The 22620-nt window shown below is 43.2% G+C and overlaps 1 protein-coding gene across 1 annotated transcript in view; it reads left to right on the top strand.

Annotated features, from left to right (window-relative positions):
• The window catches only part of POF1B (POF1B actin binding protein), a 66691-nt gene that overhangs the window by 3015 nt on the left and 41056 nt on the right, over nucleotides 1-22620 (top strand). Inside the window, exon 2 of the mRNA XM_032228539.1 lies at nucleotides 8614-9249. Within this exon, the coding sequence (XP_032084430.1) occupies nucleotides 8614-9249 (636 nt within the window). The remainder of the gene's footprint in view (nucleotides 1-8613; nucleotides 9250-22620) is intronic.

Here is a 22620-nt window from a genome sequence, read left to right as displayed (position 1 = left end):
TTTTCTTTAGCTGTTCCCTTCATCTGACAACTCTGTACATGTGCACACTGGGAACAGGCTCCAGTTGTTCATCTGCCTCACTGGTCTGACTCTGAAGGCAGCTGATAACTGGCATACAGCTCTGGCCCCCACTCTGCCTCCGACACAGAGCCCTCGTCAGAGCCTTCCCCAGACTCCAGGACTGGCCCATCTTCCACCCCAACCTCCTCACTGTCCGAATCTGCTGCCAGCTCTGCTGGCCGCTGGCAGGCCACAACAACACTTTCTTCAAGACTGAATTCCTGAGAGCTGCAATAGAATAAGCTATCAACTGAAAGTTGGAACTCTATGCATTTGATAAACCCATCCTTTTTCTTTCTTCTCCCCCTTTTTAAATTTTTTATTAATTTACCTCTTTCTTTCTTTAAAGAGGAACTATTTGTTCCAGCCTTTTGCAGGGCTGAATTATAGATCACAATCCACAGGTGACGAGGTCAAAAAGCAACTTTGGAGAATTAATCTCTTGAGCTTGTCACCCTGGCCAGTTTATCCTCCTCTCTTGCGCCATCAAGCATTTTTTTAAAAACGCCTTTCTCTTGCATTTGTGGGTGGGGACAAGACAATTGTCAAACCTTGTTTTGGAAGGAATTTCATTCTTCAATAGCCAGACAGTTCTTCTGATACATTTGAAACTTACAATGATACTTGTCAACCACACCAGTCAGGTATCTCCTCACTGTAATAAAAGGGCGATTTCGAAGGAACACCTCTTATAGGCCAAATCACATTGCTAATTCAACATCTATTTAACTCAATGCCTTTTGGGAATACCATATTATTCCGTTATGCTTTGGCTATGGCCACTGTCAGGCATTTTCCTGGCTAACACAAAGGGCACAATCTCAGATTAGATTGACAAGAGTTGGAAGGGATCTTGTGGGTCATCTAGTCCAACCCCACACCCAAGCAGGAGACCGTACTGAGAAATGGCAATCCAATCTCTTCCTCAAAGCCTCTGGGGATGAAGCTCCCACAACTTCCGTAGTCAGCTTCTGTTCCATGGGTTGATTGTTCTGTCAAAAAATGTCTTCCTATTTCCAGGTTGACATTCTCCTTGATCAGTTTCCATCCATTGTTCCTTATCTGGCCTTCGGTGCGTTGAAAAATAGGATTTCCCCCTTTTCTCTGTGACAGCTTCTCAAGTATTGGAAGATTGCTAACATGTCTCCCCTGGTCCTTCTCTTCACTAGACTAGCCATGCCCAGTTCCCGTAACTGTTCATCGTATATTCCAGCTTCCTAATCATCTTGGTTGCTCTTCTCTGCACTTTTTCTAGAATCTCAACATCTTTTTAAAAGTGTGGTGACCAGAATTGGATGCAGTATTCCAGATGTGAATCTAAAATAGAAAACAAAAAGAGAAATTGTAAGTTATACATAAATTCCACGTTTTGAGTTACTTACTGACTGCCATAGTCTGCTTGGATTTAGTTTTTTTTTTGAATGCCTGTTATCTTAAATAATTTTGGGTGATGACTTCACATGTACATAGACACAAAGGAGGGAGGTAGATCTGCCTAGTTTATTGAAGAATAGGATTGAGGAGGCATGATAATTGTTTTCTAGTACTTGAGAGGCTGTCACAAACAAGAGATGTTCTCCAAAGCACCAAGAGGGCAGGACAAGAAGAAATGGGTGGGAAATCATAAAAGAGTGATCCAACCTAGAATAAGGAGAAATTTCCTGTCTCTGAGAACAAATAATCAATGGAATGGCTTGCTTTCCGGAGTTCTGAGTTCTCCATCACTGGGAGTTTTCAAAAATATGACTGGATTTGACTGGGATGGCATAAGGCTCCTCCCTTGAGCAAGGGTTGGACTAGAAGACCTCTGAGGTCACTTCCATTCCTATGAGTGTTTGTTCTGCAGTTCAAAGAAAGTCTTAATAATTCTCACATCACTGGGAGTCATAACATGGTTCATTTGTTTATGGATTTAGCATGCCATGTGAAAACAGCAAGCGGTGGCATCTCCAGTAAGTCATCTTTAAGGAATTTATGGCTTGAGTGTAGGAGTGACTTCATTTAAATCAATTCACAAGCGGCCCTGTTTACACAGCTTGGTAAAACCGAAATCTGTGCCAATACACCTATAGGCACACCAAATTTTGGTTTGGTTTGAGTCATGTATTAAAAATAAGTTGCAGCCCTTTCTGTTATACTCTGCTTCCAAAGACTTTAACTAAGACCTTCCACTTGTTCAAAATCTTCAATTTTGTTATTGAAATATATATATGGCCATGAATATTTGAATCGGGAAAAGCCATGGTGTAATGTTTCAACAGCCATGGAGATTGGCTCCTGCGCCTGCCCACCCCCCCATACACAATCCTCCTGTATAATCACCATGGGCTCACCCCAACACAACATGGCTTCCATTTCAATTGAATTTCAATTCTTCGGTGGTGGAAACTGATTTCTGCCAACTCCCTGAAAAAAAGTTTTACATTACTACATTGATTGGATGTGTATAATTTAACATATTGCTTTGTTGATTCTATCTACAGTGACAGTGTGCATTTGGATTCAAGTTCTGTTAAGATACAGCCTGTTGTGTCTTAAAATAGCTTCTACTGTACAGCACAGTGGAGTTGCCATGGTAACGGCTTCACACTAGTCCACATGGGGTCTCCCTCTAATTCAGGATTGGGATAAATACATACCCAGGCTAAGCCAGGTTATCTTCTAGTTATAAATAAATTCACAAAAGAGGAACCAAATGATACAACTTAAAATCTTCCACACTTAGAATATATAATAGATTTGTTGTGGATTCAAGGAGATGTCTTATTACTTTTAATATAGACTAACAGAGTTGCAAGAGATCTTGGAGGTCTTTTAATCCAACCCCCTGTTCAATACCATTTCAGACAAATGGTTGTTGAGTCTCTTCTTAAAAGCCTCCAGTGAGTGATATAGCAGCCACAACTTCTTAAGGCAACTTCTGTTCCACTGATCAATTGTCCTCACTGTTAGGAATTTTCTCCTTATTTCTAGGTTGCTTCTCTCCTAGATTAGTTTCCACACATTGCTCCTTGTCCTGCCTTCAGGTGCTTTGGAGAATAGCTTGACTCCCTCTTCTTTGTGGCAACCCCTCAAATATTGGAACACTGCTATCATGTCTCCCCTAGTCCTTCTCTTGGCTCGACTAGATTAGATTAAATTCATTAAACCAGATTAGATTCCTTCCTTTAGATTAGATTCCTTCCTTTAGATTAGATTATTGATTGATTGATTTTAGTTATTTTGTTTGTCAAACATGTACAAGATGACAGGTATAAGTATAAACATGGATATGAACAAAGGAAATGAGTACAAATAAATCAGGACAGTAGGACAGGGACGGTAGGCACGCTGGTGCGTTTATGCACACCCGCTTTATGGACCTCTTAGGAATGGGGTGAGATCCACAGCAGACAGTTTAAGGTTGAAGCTGTGAGGGTTTGAGGCTATAGTAATGTAGAGCATTCCAGGCGTTGACCACTCTGTTGCTGAAGTCGTATTTTCTGCAATCGAGTTTGGAGCAGTTTACCTTGAGTTTGTATCTATTGTTTGCCAGTGTATTGTTGAGGTTGAAGCTGTAGTAGTTTTTAAAAGCTGGATGTTGTAGCAGACAATTTTGTGTGCTGTGCTTAAGTAGACCATAGGCGGCGTAGTTCAAGGTTGTCCAAGCCCAAAATTTCGAGCCTGGTGGCGTAAGGGATTCTATTGTGAGTAGAGGAGTGGAGGACTCTTCTCATGAAATACCTCTGGACCTGCTCAGTTGTGTTAATGTCCGATATACAGTGTGGATTCCAGGAAGATGAGCTGTATTCGAAGATTGGTCTGGCAAAGGTTTTGCGTTCCCTAGTTAGCAGTACAATGTTACTGGAGAAGCAGCTTTGCAAAATTAACAATGCTTTTTGGCAATGCTGTGACCGTGAGACTGGATTAGATTCGAACTACTGATGTTCTCAAGATGAAGGAGAGGTCACAGCACAAGGATTAAAGCCGTTGCTTTGTAGGAAGACAGTGCCAACTCCTCACCTGCTCACCTGGAACCTGGCGAAGCGATTGATGCCAACTACAAGTAGGCCAGATGGAGCAATATATATATCCAACTCTTTTTAAGTCCCAGAGTATGACTTTAACATTCAGGCATGTACATTTGGGCAATCATCCTTAATTGATCACTTGCCTGATTTACACCTTTCATCAGGAAGTCCAACCCTTGTTTAGCACAGGAATCCAAGTGAGAACCTCCATAAGAGATAGATATCAGCTTTCACCTGACATAACAAAAAGGTATTCACAACTCCCTTCAACGTTTCATTCCATTGTTGAAATATGACTATTGCAGAGTGTTGCCTAACATCCAGCTGGGATCTGCCTTCCTCTAACTCAAGGTTCCGATTGTCCATGATGACTTCGACCTACGACATACAATTGAGCCCAACATTTCTGTTGCTAAGGGAGACATTTGCCCCATTTTACGCCCTTCCGTGCCACATTTGTTAAGCCAATCCCTGCGATTGTTCAGGTAGCAACACCATTGTTAAGTGAAGCTGGCTCCCCCGTTTTTGCTTGTCAGAAAGTCGCAACAGGGGATCGCACATACCCCGGGGACGCTGCAACCATCATAAATATTACTCACCATGGGGATGCTGCAACGGTCGTAGGTGTGAAAAAGGGTCAGAAGTCACTTTTCAATGCTATTGTCAGGGCTGGAAACCACCTTGGGCCTCAGATCTTCAGGCCTGCCACGTTTAATCTGTGGGAAACTGGGAGGAGGGATTGTATGGAGCTGGGGAGATATATAGTCATAACAACATTCCTTTCTTTGAGAGTCAAGGACATCCTGCCCTGTACCTTGAGGGGCGTGACTGGGAGGCATCTCCAGTTGGGACAGTGCCTGATTGGGCCATGGGATGGACATGTGGGTGCTGGGCAGAGACTTGGACTTTCCTTTGGGTGGGAAAACCCTGGAAGCGTTCAGATCCGGTTTTTCCCAGATGTGCCAATACGACATCTCTAATAAAATGGAACTTTGAGGAACTTCAAGCCACGGAGTCTTCTTTCGTTGGGGGGCATTCCTTAGAAACCTGATAGCTGTTGTAACTTTGAATGGTTAGCAAACAAATGGTTGTAAGTTAAGGATTACCTATATCTGCGAGATTGTACTATCTCTAGGTAAATGAACTCTTGGCTGTCAAAAAGTTTTCCCTTATCGTCTAGGGAATTTTAATTCTGTTCTGCCACTCACACATTCACTCACGATACTATCTCACTTTTAATCTAGTTTCCCACCGAACATGGCGCCCAAAACATGAGCCAAGGCACTTTTAAAAAAAAAAAATAGAAGCTTTGGTTTTGGTTTTTATCTTAATTGCTTTGAATAGTTCTTTACATCTGTGATAGGTTTTTATCCCCCGTTCACTGCCTAGAGTGCCCTTGATAAGAGGGGGCCACCATATAAAGGTGGTCCTCGACTTACGACCACAACTGAGCCCAACATTTCTGTTGCTAAGTGAAACATTTGAAGGTTGTCCCATTTTACGACCTTTCATGTCACGGTTGTTAAGTGAATCACCGCAGTTGTTAAATTGAGGGAATCTGGCTTTCCAACTGGCTTTGTTTGTCAGAAGGTCGCAAAAGGGGATCACGGGACGTGACCCTGGGACACTGCAACCGTCATAAATATGAGTCAGTTGCCAAGCGTCTCAATTTTGATCGCATGACCATGGGAATGCTGCAATAGTTGTTAAGTGTGAAAAGGGGTCAGAAGTCACTTTTTCTTAGTGCCATTGTAACTTTGAGTGGTCACTAAAAAAACTCGTAATTTGAGGACTACCTATAAATTATATGTATGTGTGGCTGGAATTTCCAACCAAGAAGCCAAGAATTCCTGTGGTTATGATAAATAATATAGGACAAATAGATCTATATATCTCTATCTCTATGTATCTATGTATCTATGTATGTATGTATCTATCTATCTATCTATCTATCTATCTATCTATCTATCTATCTATCTATCTATCTATCTATCATCTATCTATTATCTATCTAATCTATCTATCTATCTATCTATCTATCTATCTATCTATCTATCTATCATCTAAACAGCTGTGTGTTTGTGTGTGTTCCATCATAACTCTGGAGCGCCTTGAGCAATTTCAACCAAACTTGATACACAGATGACTTACACGTTGGAAAGAAATACTGTGGGGGTAAGACACCCCTAACACCCCTCAGGGTGTATGTTCTGTTAAGATACAGCCTGTTGTGCCTTCAAATGGCTTCTACTGTACTGCGGTAAAATGGCTTCTACTGCACAGTGCAGTGGAGTTGCCATGGTAACGGCTTCACAGTACTCCGCAAGGGGGCTCCCTCTGGCAAGGGGGGAAAGCCAACATTAGAAATTATGCTTGGTCTGGACATTTCCCCCCTATAAATAAATACCCAGACAACAGCTAGTATAAATATAAATATAGGGCAAACAATGAAGACATTCCTGCGGCTAGGGCAAACAAACAAGAGTAGAGTTTGTCTTATTCCAATTGTATTTCGGCAATTAATTAAACACAATAGGGCTACTCCCTATATGTATAATCGTGCTTCTCTTTTGCCTCATCTTCAATTATTAAAGTGGCAAATTTTAACAGGGCTCTGCAGATTTCCATGCAGTCTTTGGGCTTCAGAACATTTAATTTAAATTGGTTCACCACTGCAGAACCACAAAGAAATCCTTGCAGTCTTAAATGAACCAAATTAATTGAATATTCCAGCATTAATCCCTGTGGATTAAAGCGTTTACCTTTTTTTTTTTTTTTTTTGGACACAGTTAAATTGCACCTTGGTGGTTATTTGTAAGAGGGCTCTGGAAAGGCTCCAAGGATGCATTCAAGGATATATGCAATGCAAGTAGTCATTAAATTATGATAACCATTTGTAAAATTTTGCATGCAAGATTTTTCAGGCGCCGAACCGGTAGTAATGCCGGCAAGAACCCACCCCTGTGTCCAATCCTTAGGCATGAAAGCCAGTGGGTAATTTGGGACCAATCACCAGGAGACTGTGAGTTCTAGTTCCATCTTAGCCATGAAAACCAGCTGGGTAACCTTGGTTTTTTTCAGCCCAACCCACTTCACAATATTGTTGTTGTTGTTGTTGTTAGGAAATTAGGAGGAGTTGTGTATTGGATATGTCCGCCACCTTGAGTTATTTGTAAAAACAATAAAGGCGAGATTCAAATAAATAGGTAACTAATTAGATTCTACCATTGTATAAACTCTATAACCTCTGGACTCACTGCAACAACTGGGCAACGCAAAATGCAGCATTTTTTAATGGGGGGGGGAAGGGACTTCAAAGAACATGAAGAGTGCCCAACCAAGAATGCCCAATTTTAAGGCAGTGGAAGAGCCCCACCCACCCACCATACACCCACCCACCATACACCCACCCACACGCCTTGAGTCGGAATGGCAGTGTGATCAGGAAAAGGAAGTTCGTGAAGTGGGGTTTTTAAAAAAAAATCAAATAACTTAGTTACGTTCAACTTCGATTCCAAACAGCCTTAAGACCGAATTACTCATGGAAATAATAGTTTGCCTCCCCTGGCAACACTCTTCACAGCAGTTGTGTTGGCACCTGCCCCAGCTTGTGAGGTTCTGCCTTTAAAAGAAATGACGGGAGGCTTCCACAAACGGATTAACCCTGGACCTTGACAGAGAGGGGGGGGGGCGAGAAAAAGAGAAGAAGAAGAAGAAGAAGTCACAGCTGAACAAAACTTTTAAAAGTAAAAATGCCACAAGATACGGCAAGAGTTCAGTGTGTCTCCTAAATTCTCCATTAGGCTTATGGCGCAGTGTTTTCCAACCTTGGCAACTCTAAGGTGTGTGGACTTCAACTCCCAGAATTCCCCACTCAGCAAGCTATTCTAGAATAGGATAGAATAGAATAATGAATAGGAAAAGAATAGAATAATGAATAGGAATAGAATAGAATAGAGAAGAGAAAATAGAATTGAATAATGAATAGGAATAGAATAAATAGAATAGAATAATGAATAGGAACAGAATAGAATAGAATGAATAGGAATAGAATAACAAATACAATAGAATAGATAAATAGAATAGATAAATAGAATAGAATGGAATAGAGAAAATAGAATAGAATAGAATAACAAATAGAATAGAATAAATAGAATAGAATAGGAAATAGAATAGAGAAGAGAAAATAGAATAGAATAAAATAGGGAATAGAATAAAGAAAAGAACAGAACGTGCTGGAAAGGACCTTGGAGGTCTTCTAGTCCAGCCCCCTGCTCAAGCAGGAGACCCTGTACCATTCCGGACAACTGGCTCTCTTAATGTTCTATGCATCGCTGCAAGAGTTCCCAAAGTTTCATTGTCCGTCCGTCCGTTCCTGCGGAGTTTGCCTGTTTAGCGGAGGTGCTTGCAGGAATATTGCCCTGGCCTGAACCTTCTTGCCCAGAAGTGCCCAACTTTCCCGCAACTTTGAAAGCCCCGCGCACTTCAACTCCCAGAATTCCCCAGTCGGCCCTGTTTTCCCAGTTGAGAAGTTTGCCCGCAGCCTCGCAGCCCCGCCCGTCCCCTCGGGCAGCTGCAGCTGCAACGCCCCGCCCGGCCGCGGCTTCCCTGGCGGCGGCAGCGGCAGGTGAGCTCGGGGGCCCGGCGTCGGGCGTGGCCCCGGCGGGGAGGGCGGGCGTCCCGCTGCCTAACCTCCGCCCGGCGCAGCCACCGGGCCAGTGCCAGCCCCGCGTCAGTGCCCCGCGCAGCGCCAGCATGTACGGCGTCCAGCAACACGTCCAGCCGACGCCGCTGCCTCCGCCCTGGAGCTCCCGCTCCCAGCCGGCCGTCCCGTCTCCGCCCCGCGGCTACTGCCCGGTGCCGCCGCCGCCGGCGCCCTCCCGCTCCTGCTTCGAGCCGCCGCCTTCGCTGCCCGCCACGCTGCCCCGCGCCCGTCAGAGCCCGCGCCCCGCTGCCCCTGCAGCTGGGCCAGCCCTACCCCGACCCCTTCCCGCCGCAGGAGGCTTGTAACGGCGGCGGCAGCGTGGTCTACGAGCGCGTCCGCACCTACAGCAGCCCCGGCGGGAAGCGGGTGCAGCTCCTGGACGCCCCCAACGGCTGCTCCCCCCGGGCGCTCTCGCCCTTCGACGCCAGCCCGGGATACCAGCACGTGATCTGGAGCAACGACCCCCCGTTGCAGGTAATGGCACCTCCCCCCCTCCTCCTCACAGCCCATCCCCCCCCCCGATTCCCCGATTGGGTTCCTGCTTGGTCTCACCTGGGGGAGGAAGCACCCCATGTTCTCACCTGGAGGAGGGAGCCCCTCCTGGAGGAGAGAGCACCCCCATGTCCTCCTGGAGGAGGGAGCCCCTCACCTGGAGGAGAGAGCACCCCCATGTCCTCACCTGGAGGAGGGAGCCCTTATCTGGGGGAGAGAATACATGGTAGCAGAGAGCAACCCACTACAAGCCTATGAAGCCCACCAGGAAGAAGGAGCTGGGTCCTATCTATCTAAAGCAGTGTTTCTCAACCTTGGCAACTTGAAGATGTCCGGACTTCAACTCCCAGAATTCCCCAGCCAGCGCTGGCTGGGAATTCTGGGAGTTGAAGTCCGGACATCTTCAAGTTGCCAAGGTTGAGAAACACTGTCCTAGCCAGTGGTGGGTGGGTGGGCGCTGGAAAAAACGTTACCCTCTCCAAGTTCACAGATTGTAAGGGGCAGGGCGCCCTACTTTTTCCAAGTAGAAGGGTCAATAGCTTCTGGTTGCCATCCCCCCCCCCCACCTCTCCCAAACTGTGGAACTGGATCCAATTGGATCTCTCTCCCAACACTGACTTGCTCTCCTCTTTTCTATCACCTGGACAAGAGGCACCTTTCACTCACCTTACGTAGAGGCCAGGCGCTTGCTGCCCTTTGGAAGGATATACGGGGCCAGGGAGAGGAAGAGGCTGGGCCATAGTTCTCCATCCAAGGTGCCACTATTTTTCAGGGATGTAGGTTTGCACTGGACTGAGTTTGACCCTCTCTTCAAAAGGGTCTCCCCTCAAAAGTTAGGGGCCCTGAGCATCTTGGTTCCAACGGAAAGGCAGCGGCCTTCAGGCTCCTGCCAGCTTCCCGCCGAAGCCGTGGGAGTGGATACAGCTTGCAAATATTCCCAAGCTAAATGTTTTTTTGTCTGTATCACCTTTGGCAAACACAGCTGAGTGTGCTAAGAAAGTGTTCAGATAGCAGATCATTTGGAGCCAGGAACAATGAGACATAAAGGGAGGTTTACCCATGTAACTTTTTTTTTTTTTACAAGTGCTCTTAACAGGCCTTTTTCGCTAACTATTTCCTTAGTTCCTTAAAAGTGATATCCTCCAAGTCCAATTACTGTATTTGTTCTACCTGGAGCAGAAATATCCTTTTTCCATATTTGATGTTGATTGTGTGCGAAATAGAATTAACACCTCCAATGTGCACTTCCTGGCCTTCGGTATTGATTTAATTTTCTTAATTTTCGTTTTGTTTATTGCCCTTGTATTATAATCTCAATTAACTCCTGTATTCTAGTCTTGATTGACTCATTGAACGCGCAACACAAATTGCGTGTAGAAATCATGTGCCAAGTTACATTCATTCTGACTAACATTAATTTCTAGATGAGGTACAATGTTATTAGGGCCAGAAGTTTGCAAAGCAAACAAATACTGTATATTGGGGGGGGGGGGGGGAACCTTTCTGTATGTGTTTGTTTTTTTTAAAACAACAAGGGTGGTTTCATTTTGTTGACGATGGGATTGTGTTGTTTTTGAAGAGGCGATACAATGTTGTGAGAGGAAGCAGTGTGTATATTTATTTATTGAAATTTGTCAAACAAAAACAAGAACAGGAATAAGAGAATAAAAATACAAGGATAGGGACAATAGGCACATTGGTGAAGTTATGCACTCCCCTTCTACTGACCACTTAAGTATGAAGTAAGGTCCACGGAAGTTGATTTGTGACTGAAAGCGTGAAAATTTGTAGCTGAGACAACTGAATTAGGTAGGGAATTCCAGACTTTGACAACTCTGTTACAGAAATCTTATGTTTTTACAGTCAAGTTTAGAACAATTATAGGCGTGTATGTGTGAGTGAAAGAGATTGTAATTGATTCACATTTCTTAGTCATCTTTTCATAGAATTCTCTTCTCCAGCATCAGTTTGCAGTGTAAAACATACCAATTTCGAGTATAATGAAATCATGGACTGGATTTATGCCAGTTTAAGAACTAGCTAATCGGAACAAAAAGTAAATTGGGAATTTGAATAATGGTTGGAAATGTCAGGTTTTATCAAACTGGTTTGATATGAGCTTAAATGCATGCTAGGTTTGAAAAGAGTCATTTTAGCTGTGTGCATATTTTCCAGCAAGCCGGCCTGGCCTGAATAGAATAAAATATAGGATTAATTTGACTGTTAATTTAAATTTAATTTTTAAATTTTTATTGTAAATATCAATTGGGGTTTTTTTGGATACTTTATTTAATGTCCCTTTTTATTTTTGTAATATGTGGGTTTTTTTTTTATGTTGTACGCCGCCCTGAGTCCTTGGGAAAAGGGCGGCATATAAATCCTAAAACCATAAACCTAAATAATTCCAAAAAGTATAGTTGGACTTTCAGATAGAGCAGAAATCTCCAAACTTGGTAACTAAGATTTGTGGACATCTACTCCCAGAATTCCCATGGCTGGCTGGGGAATTCTGGGTGTTGAACTCCACAAGTCTTAAAAGTTGCCAAATTTGAAGACCCCTGGCATAGAGATTGGGTGTTGAGACTTTTCTTCTTGCTTGCTTGCTATAATCCTGCTTTTCATGGGAAATTATACCTTTTGGGAACATTCGGTTATGAAGTTTACATCCTGCATTTCATTCAAGAGGCCCAGGAGATATACAGAGTACTCCCTCCTCCCGTTTCCCTCCAGAACAACCCTGCGAGGTAGGCTGTTTTGAAATAAATACAAGCGATGGGAAAGGAAGATTATAGTAGTACACTTGAATGTGCAACCAGACAGATTGAAGTCCCACCAGTAGAGATGTGGGGTTAAAAAAAACAAAAAACAAATCCTGGCATGGCAATCAATAAAAATGGCTATGCACAGAAGCAAAAAACAAGATGGCAGCAAGAGAATTGGTTCGGGGGCGTGGCAGGCCCGGGTCGCTGCTGGTTCCAGCAATCCAGGCCACCAAACTACTACCAGTTTGGCTGAACCGGTAGGAACCAACCACTGGTATAGGCCTTGCCAACCACCTGCGGATACATCATGGACAGCTCACAACCTGTTGGAGGCCAAAAAAATGCACCTTTGAATGCGATGGACGAGCATCATGGAATGAAATGAAAGTGAAACTGTGTTTTCCTAAGATGGGAGGAGAAATGGCGGCTGGGATAAGAGAACAGTAATAAACAACTGGCAGAGGCACCTCCGTCCTTATAAACTCTTGAGAAAAATCTCCACCATTAGTGAAGAAATTCCAAACAGTTAGTAGAAGAAGTAGTAATGTTTTATTTTGGTTATTAGGGATGTAGTCTACTATTATAGATATTCTTACGTAATGCTGGGATTGTCTGAGACAATTGACTCAACAACGACATTTCCATTGCGACCCAATGGAAATTTGGGGCTCAATTGTGGTTGTAAGTCAAGAACAACCAACATTTTATCTCTATGGGAAGTCCTCGACTTATGACCACAATTGAGCCCAAAATTGAGGTGGCCGAGTGAGAGATTTGTTAAGTGAGTTTAAGTGAGTTGTTAAGTGAATCAATGCAGCTGTTAAATTAGTCACCTGGTTGTTAAGTGAATCTGGCTTCCCCATGGACTTGGCTTGTCAGAAGGTCGCAAAGGGGAATCACGTGACCCCGGGACACTGCAAACCGTCATAACTATGAGCTAGTTGCCAAGCCTCTGAGTTTGTATCATGTGACCTTGGAGATGCTACAACAGTCGTAAGAATGAAAAAGGGTTGTAGGTCATTTTTTCAGTGTTGTTGTAACTTTGAAAGGACTATCTATGTATGAGAAATAGGTATGTAACCTATAGTTGCCAGAGGACAAGGCAGTTTCTTTGAAACTTAGTTCTAGAGAGGATATATTTATCTCTATCGAGCAACCCATCCATCCATCTGTCCGTCCATCCATCATCCATCCATCCATCCATGTCCATCCATCCATTCCCCATCCATCTGTCCATCCATCCATCTGTCCATTCTCCATTTATCCATCCATCTGTCCATTCTCCATTTATCCATCCATCTGTCCGTCCATCCATCTGTCTCTCCATCCATCCAACAATCTGTCCATCCGTCCATTCTCCATCTATCTGTCCGCCGTCCATCCATCCGTCTGTCCATCCATCATCTGTCTATCCGTCTGTCTGTTAGTCCATACATCAGTCTGTCTGTCCATCCATCTGTCCATCCATCTGTCCATCCTCTACCGTTCTGTGTTCCTTTGCAACCATGATATGAAATTCTGCAAGACTTGATTTTTATATATTTCAAGTATGTTCTGTGGAGAGTCCTCATCATTTCCAAACAATATTTGTAAACCCGAAATACTTCTGTCTTCCTCCCCTTCCCAAACCCTTTGATGATAGATCACTCCACCCATCACAGAGCAGAACTTAATAGAGAATCAAATTGCTGACTCAGTTTTTATCCCTGGCCCTTAAATTGCTAGAGTTGCATATTTTCTATCCCGCTACAAGAACCAGAGTTTAATTATGGAAGGTTGGACTAATTATCATCTGCAATTGGAGGGAAGGGGGGTTGTGAGCAGCAATCTTACTTATTCAACAATCTTAATATCCCAGAAGCTTTTTTTAGCAGTTATTTGAAAAAGCTGATAATAAGCAACATTTTATTTATTTGTTTACTAACTGATAACCTGGCGTTGTCCGAGTATTTATTAATAGGGGGAAAATGTCTAGACCAAACGTAATTTTTTAATGTTGGATTTTCTCCCTTACCAGAGGGAGCCCCCCCTTGTGGAGTACTGTGAAGCCGTTACCATGGCAACTCTACTGCGCTGTACAGTAGAATCCATTTTACGGCAGTACACTAGAAGCCATTTGAAGGCATAACAGGCTGTATTGTAACAAAACACAGAGGGGCGTTAGGGGTGTCTTACCCCCACAATATTTGTTCCAAGAGAGTAAATCATCAGTTTGGCTGAAATTTTGGTTTGGTTGAAATTGCTCAAGGCGTTCCAGAGTTATACTGGAACACACACACACACACACACACACACACACACACACACACACACACACACAGAGAGAGAGAGAGAGAGAGAGAGAGAGAGAGAATGAATTTGAATTTGTATGGCCTCCCGTTTCAAATTCATGATTCCGGGCAGTGGACAATATGTTTAAAATTGCACCTTTTTTCTATGTTGCAATGTTACGCTAAGTTGATGAGCTGCCTTAAGACTTGATGTCATTAGTTGTATGCATCTCAAGTGATACGAACCTACATAAGTTGTCCTTTGCCCGTTGTGGTATACAGTACATTTTTGACCCAACAGGAATTCCCCCCCCTGTGGATTCAACTGTAGGTTGCACTGAAGGCATGAGGGTCTGTGTTTTTGAGAGTTGCAGCTGGAATTTGTCACTGAAACAGACGTTGCCTTAATCCTTCTTATCACCCCCTGTTACATTCCTTCGGCTTTATAACTTTTGAGTGCCAGAGCAAAAGAAATAATCTCATTTTAGCTCCTTAGCAAACCGAGTGAGAGTTTTGCAGCCCGTTTTCTGTTCTCCCTGCCAACAAGTCCAAAAACTATGTAACACGTCCCAATTAAACACATTTGTCTGTGCAGAGGCGTCTGCGAGATCAAAGCCTTTTGTCAAAACGATAAAAGAAAGGTTGCAAACTCCACCTCTCATGCATGTGTTATGAGGTTGCCACATCGGTTATATTATCCTCCCCCATCCGCCCATGTGCCAGCTCAGCTTTTCACCTGCTATTCAGTCTAGATCACAAATTTAATATATCTTTCAAGGCTCAAATATTAATTATTTCTACAGGGACCTTCTAGTTCAGTGTTTCTCAACCTTGTCAACTTGAAGATGTCTGGACTTCAACTCCCAGAATTCCCCAGCCAGCGAATAATTCTGGGAGTTGAAGTCCAGACATCTTCAAGTTGACAAGGTTGAGAAACACTGTTCTAGTTCCTTCTCATGACTTTCTTTTTTCTCAGTTTATCATCGTTCTTCTTTTTTTTTATCACGCTACCATTGTGGCATTGTTTCTATCACATTAACTTATCAAAGAATAAAAAGCGTAAAAAACAAGGCAAGCAAACAAACTGGTTTAATGTTTAAGATTAGCGGTCTGTTTCCTTTTCACGCCAGGTAGGACTCCAAATTTGGCAATATAAAAGACTTGGATAACCATTTGTCTGAAGTGGTGTAGGGTTTCCTGCCTAAGCAGGGGGTTGGACTAGAAGACCTGCAAGGTCCCTTCCAACTCAGTTATTCCATTCCATTCTATTCTAAGGTGACTTCTGACCTCACCTCCCAGAATTCCTCAGCCAGCCATGTTGGCCAGGAAATTCTGGGAGTTGAAGTCCACCAGTCTTAAAGTTGCCATGTTTAAGAGACCTCAGGGTGAAGCTCATTTCAGGATGTGACTTTTCTATTTTATCTTGCTCCAAATGTAATTTCAGATAAAGTACGACTGCTAGAAATGTTTCCTGATTTGCTTCCTCCTTTGAAAAGTATCCTGCATCCAGTTTTGGTCGCCGTGATGTAAAAAAGATGTTGAGGCTCTAGAAAGAGTGCAGAGAAGAGAAACCAAGATGATTAGGGGACTGGAGGCTAAAACATAGGATGAACGGTTGCAGGAACTGGGCATGGCTAGTTTAATGAAAAGAAGGACTAAGGGGAGACATGATAGCAGTCTTCCAATATCGCAGAGGCTGCCACAAAGAAGAGGGAGTCAAGCTTTTCCCCAAAGCACCTGAAGGCAGGACAAGAAGCAATGGGTGGAAACTAATCAAGGAGAGAAGCAATCTAGAACCAAGGAGAAATTTCCTGACAGTTAGAACAATTAATCCGTGGAACAACTTGCCTCCAGAAGTTGTAAATGCTCCAATACTGGAAGTTTTTAAGAAGAGATTGGATAACCATTTGTCTGAAGTGGTGTAGGGTTTCCTGCCTAAGCAAGGGGTTGGACTAGAAGACCTTCAGGGTCCCTTCCAACTCTGTTATTCGGTTCTGTTTGGTTCTTCCTCCTGCCTTCTGTTTCAATTTAGGAATTTCAGATCCAGCCGAGACATCTTTATTATCTTAAAAGATGAACATGTTCCTGACAACTTAAACATTTTTTTAGAGGCAGGCCCTTTCCCTTGGATACCAGCAAATGTTAATTTGTTTTCCACATACCTGGAATTCCAAACTGGCCATCTCTTTGACAATTATTGATTGTTCCACATTCTTGTTCCCTTAAAATGCTCTCTCTGGTCAAAGGAATGGGGTTTTATGGGGTTGAAAAGGCCACACCGTAATCCTATACCTGTCAACCCAGAAACACATTCCATCTGCCTCGTACAACTGTGTGCAGAATTTCAGTCACCGAAAGGAAAATTGGATAAAATGAAGGAGGATCTGATACAAATTGGCTGTTGTTAGTTGCAAAGTCATGTCAGTCCCATTGCGACCCCATGGACAGGCCTTCCTGTCCTCTACCTTCCTCCGGAGTCCATTTAAGCTCATGCCGACTGCTTCGGTGACTCCATCCAGCCATCTCATTCTCTGTCGTCTTCTTCTTTTGCCCTCAATCTTTCCCAGCATGAGGCTCTTCTCCAGTGAGTCCTTCCTTCTCACTAGGTGGCCAAAGTATTTTGAGTTTCCTCGTCAGGATCTGGCCTTCTAAAGAGCAGTCAGGGTTGATGTCCTCTAGGACTGACCGGTTGGATTGCCTTGCAGTCCAAGGGACTCGCAGGAGTCTTCTCCAGCACCAGAGTTCAAAGGCCTCCATTCTTTGGCGCTCAGCCTTTCTTATGGTCCAACTTTCACAGCCATCCATTGCAACTGGGAAAACCATAGCCTTGACTAGACACACTTTTGTTGGCAGGGTGATCTCTGCTTTTTAGTATGCTGTCTATATTTGCCATAGCTTTCCTCCCCAGGAGCAAGCGTCTTAATTTCTTGGCTGCAGTCCCCATCTGCGGTGATTTTGGATCTCAGGAAAATAAAATTGGTCACTACTTCCATTTCTTCCCATCTATTTGCCAGGAATTGAGAGGGCTGGCTACCATGATCTTAGTTTTCTTTATGTTGAGTTTCAAGCCAACTTTTGCACAAATTGGCTAGCATTAGATTGGCTTTCCTGGAACTCGACTCTCCTGTTAGGGCCACGTGGAAATGAAATTCGGAGAAAGGTAGAATATACCTAGTCCAAATAAATAAAAGTGTCTGATACATTGAATTGTGAGGTTGGGCAGACACAAAAGATACAGAAGATGAGTTGTCGGTTCTATTATTTCATCAGATGGGAACACAATGTTCTCCTTAATGCTGCTGCGGCTTCTTCAGCAAGCCTACTGCTAAATTTGGTATCCACTACACCCATTGTTCTGAGTCACTGAAATTATTTATTTTTGCCGGTTATATAATTGCATGTTAATCTAATGGTTGTTGATGATTGACACTGAGCTTCAGCAAAATGACGACCTTTATAATGAATCTCCAAGTTCAGGTCTTCTGTTCTTTTCAATGTTCCTCTTTTTCCCCCCTTTCATCCTTTTTAAGTTTTTTTCAAAAAGGTTTTTTTTTAATGTTCAATGCAGACTTCGGCTTAAAAATATAGAATTCTTTCCTCTGCATCAGCACCTCTTCGTTAGGCAGACTGCCAAAGAATGATTAACTTGAAGAGATCACATTAATTAATTGATTGATTTATTAAGGGGTTAAATCCAAGAGTTTTGCTACAGTATAGCCTTAAGGCTAACCACCAATATTGCACTATAAAAAGCCGTACTGGAGAAAAAAAATGCCAAGAGCAATAAATGAGACTGTTTTAACAGTGAAATTAAGGAATATACAATACATTGTATTTAATAAAGTAAACAAATACACTGAAAAGAAAAATAACAGAACCATGAATGTTTTGGCTGCAGGTAGCGTTTAAAAAGAGGGATGTGGTGGCTCAGTGGCTAAGATGCTGAGTTGTCGACCAGAAAGGTTGGCGGTTCGAATCCCTAGCGCCGTGCAATGGAGTGAGTTCCCCTTACTTGTCCCAGCTTCTGCCAACCTAGCAGTTCGAAAGCACGTAAGAAATGCAAGTAGAAAAATAGGAACCACCTTTGGTGGGAAGGGAACAGCGTTCTTTGCGCCTTCAGCGTTTAGTCATGCCGGCCACGTGACCACGGAGACATCTTCGGACAGCACTGGCTCTTCAGCTTTGAAACGGAGATGACCACCGCCCCCTAGAGTCAGGAACGACTAGCACATATGTGTGGGGGAACCTTTACATTTACCGTTTAAAAACAAGAACAACTGAGGAGCAATTTTAGAATTTGGCAGTTGGGTTTTAAATCCAAACGGTATACAAGTAGTCCTTGAATTAGAACCACAATTGAGCCCAACATTTCTATGGCTTATATAACAAGTGAGACAGTTGTTAAGTGAGTTTTGCCTTATTTTACGGCCTTTCTCATTGCAGTTGTTAAGTGAATCATTGCAGTTGTTAAGTTAGTAACGCAGTTGTTAAGTGAATCTGGCTTCCCCATTGACTTTGCTTGTTAGAAGGTCACAAAAGAGATCGCCTGACTCCGGGACGCTAGCAATAGCAATAGCAGTTAGACTTACATACCGCTTCATAGGGCTTTCAGCCCTCTCTAAGCGGTTTACAGAGTCAGCATATTACCCCCACAGTCTGGGTCTTCATTTCACCCACCTCGGAAGGATGGAAGGCTGAGTCAACCTTGAGCCGGTGAGATTAGAACCACTGAACTGCAGATAACAGTCAGCTGAAGTGGCCTGCAGTACTGCACTCTAACCACTGCGCCACCTCGGCTCTTTATGACGCTGCAGCCGTCTTTATGACTTTATGGCTCTTTATGACGCTGCAGCCGTCATAAATACGAGTCAGTTGTGCCAAGCGGCTGAACTTTAATCATGTGACCATGGGGATGCCACAACGATCGGTGTGAATAAGTCATGTTTTTCAGTGCTTTTGTAACTTCGAGTGGTCTCTAAATGAACTGTTGTAAGTCGAGAACTACTGGAGATCCAGGTTCCCTCTGTGTAAAGGACTTCCTCTTGTTTCGGATTGCTTGCATTCCTGAAAGGAGAATATTAGAACAAGCTTGCAACTTTAAGAGATGCGGATTCAGATGCCCCAAATTCCTGCCTAGGGAATTTGGGGAGTTTTAAGTTCACACCCTCTTAAAATTGCCAAGTTTGAGCAACCAGTATATACGTAGTACAGGTTACTTGTCTTCTGATCTCCTGAATATGCAACTTGCTATTATTCCTTTTGTGAAAGAGTGCTTGAAGGCAAATCTGGATGGTTGACGGTGTTACCGATATCGTCGCTGGATGGAAGCAGTTCCAAGTAAAGCCGCCTTCTGCAATTGACTGATGGCAAATTGGTCAATGCCAAGGGTGTCCAAGTGGAGCTCCAGTTGTTTTGGGATTGCACCCACGGCGGCCATTACTATTACTACCCTTGGTTACATTTGCCATTATTATTATATATACTTTATTCATTAAACATCATCATCATAATCATCATCATTATTATTATTATACAATTGTATCACAGCGGCCAGTTGTTTCGCCGGATTTGGCATTGGTTCCTAGTCGGGCCCCACCCAGGGGCCTAGGATGTCGTAACGTAATTGCGTAATATGCGTGCAGATCCAAGCAGTGCGGCTTTTTGCATTTGACTGATGGTGATTTTGTCAATTTTTAACTGTTTTAAATGTAATTCCAGTGCTTTTGGAATAGCACCCAGTGTGCCAATTACCACTGGAATTACCACTGCTGGTTTATGCCATAGTCGTTGAATTTCGATTTTTAAGTCCTGGTATTTTGTGATTTTTTCATGTTCCTTCTTGTCGACCCTGCTATCACCTTGCGATGTCTATGATTGTGACCTTATTTTTCTCAACCAGTGTGATGTCTGATGTATTATGCGCCAGTATTTTGTCCGTTTGTATACGGAAATCCCACAAGATCTTGACCATCTGATTTTTGGTGACTTTTTCTGGCTGATGTTCCCACCAGTTTGTTGCTGTTTTAATATTATAATTTTTGCACAAATTCCAATGGATCATTTGTGCTACTGAATTGTGCCGCAATTTATAATCAATCTGCGCGATTTTTTTTACAGCAGCTGAGTATGTGATCAACAGTTTCATCAGCTTCTTTGCAAAGTCTGCATTTGGCATCATCAGAGGATTTTTCAATTTTGGCCTTAATGGCATTTGTGCGGATAGCTTGTTCTTGAGCAGCCAGGATTAGTGACTCTGTTTCTTTCTTTAATGTACCTGTTGTTAACCATAACCAAGTTTGTTCACTATCCACTTTATCTTTTATTTTTTCCAGAAATTGGCCATGCAGTGCTTTGTTCTGCCAACTCTCCATTCTTGATTTTATCACATCTTTTCTGTATTCTTGTTTCGTCTGTTGGGCCTTCAGTAGATTTTTGTTCTTTACTTCGATTAATAGATGTTCTTGACTTTCTTTTAAATAATCAGCCAGTGCATGTTTTTCTTCTTCAACTGTTTGCTTCACTTGTAATAATCCTCTGCCACCTGATTTTCGGGGCAGGTATAATCCATCCGTATCACCACGTGGATGTAATCTGTTGTTGTTGTTGTTGTTGTTGTTGTTGTTATTATTATTATTATTATTATTATTATTATGTTAATCTTTGGTGAGATTCACAGCCTTTGAATAATAATAATAATAATAATAATAATAATAATAATAATTATTATTCATTAAACATGAAACTCGGTCAACTGAACATTCAAGAATGCATCACCAATACCAGTGACTGGTGCTAATGGTTGATATGGGTTGCTGCCAGTGTCCTAGGTATCAACCAAGTATCTTCTTAATATGTATGTTGCTCCAAGTAGCAAAGTTTTTTGTAGTTCCGCTGGTGTTATTGCAAGAAGCTGCAACTTCTTGATGTACTTTTCAAAATTCTTGGACATGGTACCAAGTGCCCTGATGACAATGGGTACCACTGTCACATGTTTCATCCATAATCACGTAGTTTCAATAGCCAGGCGATGATGATGATGATGATTCATTGCACAGTCAGCCAGATGTTCAGACTGGGTTTGACATTTTTGTCTACCTATCAAGTCCTTACGAAGGACCTGGGATAGGCAGATCTGGATATTTCATGGTGTTACAGATATTGTTGCAGGACAGAAGCTGTTGCAAGTGAATCTGCCTTCTGTAATTGACTCATGGCGATCTTGTCAATGTCTATGGTGTTCAAATGGTGCTCCAGTTGTTTTTGGGATTGCACCCAAGGCATCCAAATAGGATTGCAGCTGCTCCTGCTCCTCCTCCTGCTGCTGCTCTTCCTCCTCCTCCTCTTCTTTCTCTTCCTCTTCTTCCTCTTCCTCTTCTTCCTCTTCTTCTTCTTCCTTCTTCCTCCTTCTCCTCCTCTTCTTCCTCTTCTTCCTTCTCCTCCTCCTCCTCTTCCTCCTCCTCCTCCTCTTCTTTTTCCTCCTCCTCCTCCTCCTCCTCTTCCTCCTCCTCCTCCTCTTTTTCCTCCTCCCCCTCCTCCTTTGTTGCACAGTCACCCAGATGTTCAGACAGGATTTGGCATTTTTGCCTACCTACCGAGTCCTTCCTAAGGACCTGGGATAGACGGATGTGGACGTTTGGCTGGGCTATTGATTTTATTATTGGTGCTTCAGATGAAGCTTGGAGAATTGGCTCCAGTTTCTTCAGCTCTTTCCCAATGACCGTTGTTCTCTTCAAAGGGACCAGTGGCCCATTGGCATCACCTGATCCTTGAACCGCTGCAAAGAACAGCTTGCTGGCTCGCTCTTTGTCTCCACTGGGTGGGGTGGAGAAGGGACCCGTCCTGAGCTGTTGTGCACAGGGAGCAAAGTAGGTCCGGTAACTATGCAGCCAGGTCATGTCTGGACAGCATTAGAACAAAAACCTTTCTGATCCTGTGGAGCTGGAAATACCAGAAAAGTCTGTTTGAGAGCAAAGGAAACCAGGTTACCTATTTCAGCACCTCTTGTGTTTTGTTTATATCAGTCCTGGGTTAAAATCGAGCTCCATTCCTAAGTCTGCCTTTAACGTGAATTTGTACGGATGGTTCCTTGATGTGGGATCACCGTTGAGCCTAAAATTCCTGTTGCTGAGTGAGTGTTGTCCCATTTTAAGACTTTTTCTATCACAGCTGTTAATCGCTGCTGCTGTTGTTAAGTGAACCATGCAGTCTTTAAGCGAACTTGGCTCCCCCCTCCCCCACCCATTGACTTCGCTTGTTAGAAGCCAGTGGGGAAGGTTGGCAAATGGTGGTCACCTGACTCGGGGACTTGGCAACCATCATTA

Source organism: Thamnophis elegans, chromosome 12 (genome assembly GCF_009769535.1).
Source record: "Thamnophis elegans isolate rThaEle1 chromosome 12, rThaEle1.pri, whole genome shotgun sequence".
Classification (NCBI taxonomy): Eukaryota; Metazoa; Chordata; class Lepidosauria; order Squamata; family Colubridae; genus Thamnophis; species Thamnophis elegans.
This window is presented reverse-complemented; position numbering and strand designations above follow the sequence as displayed.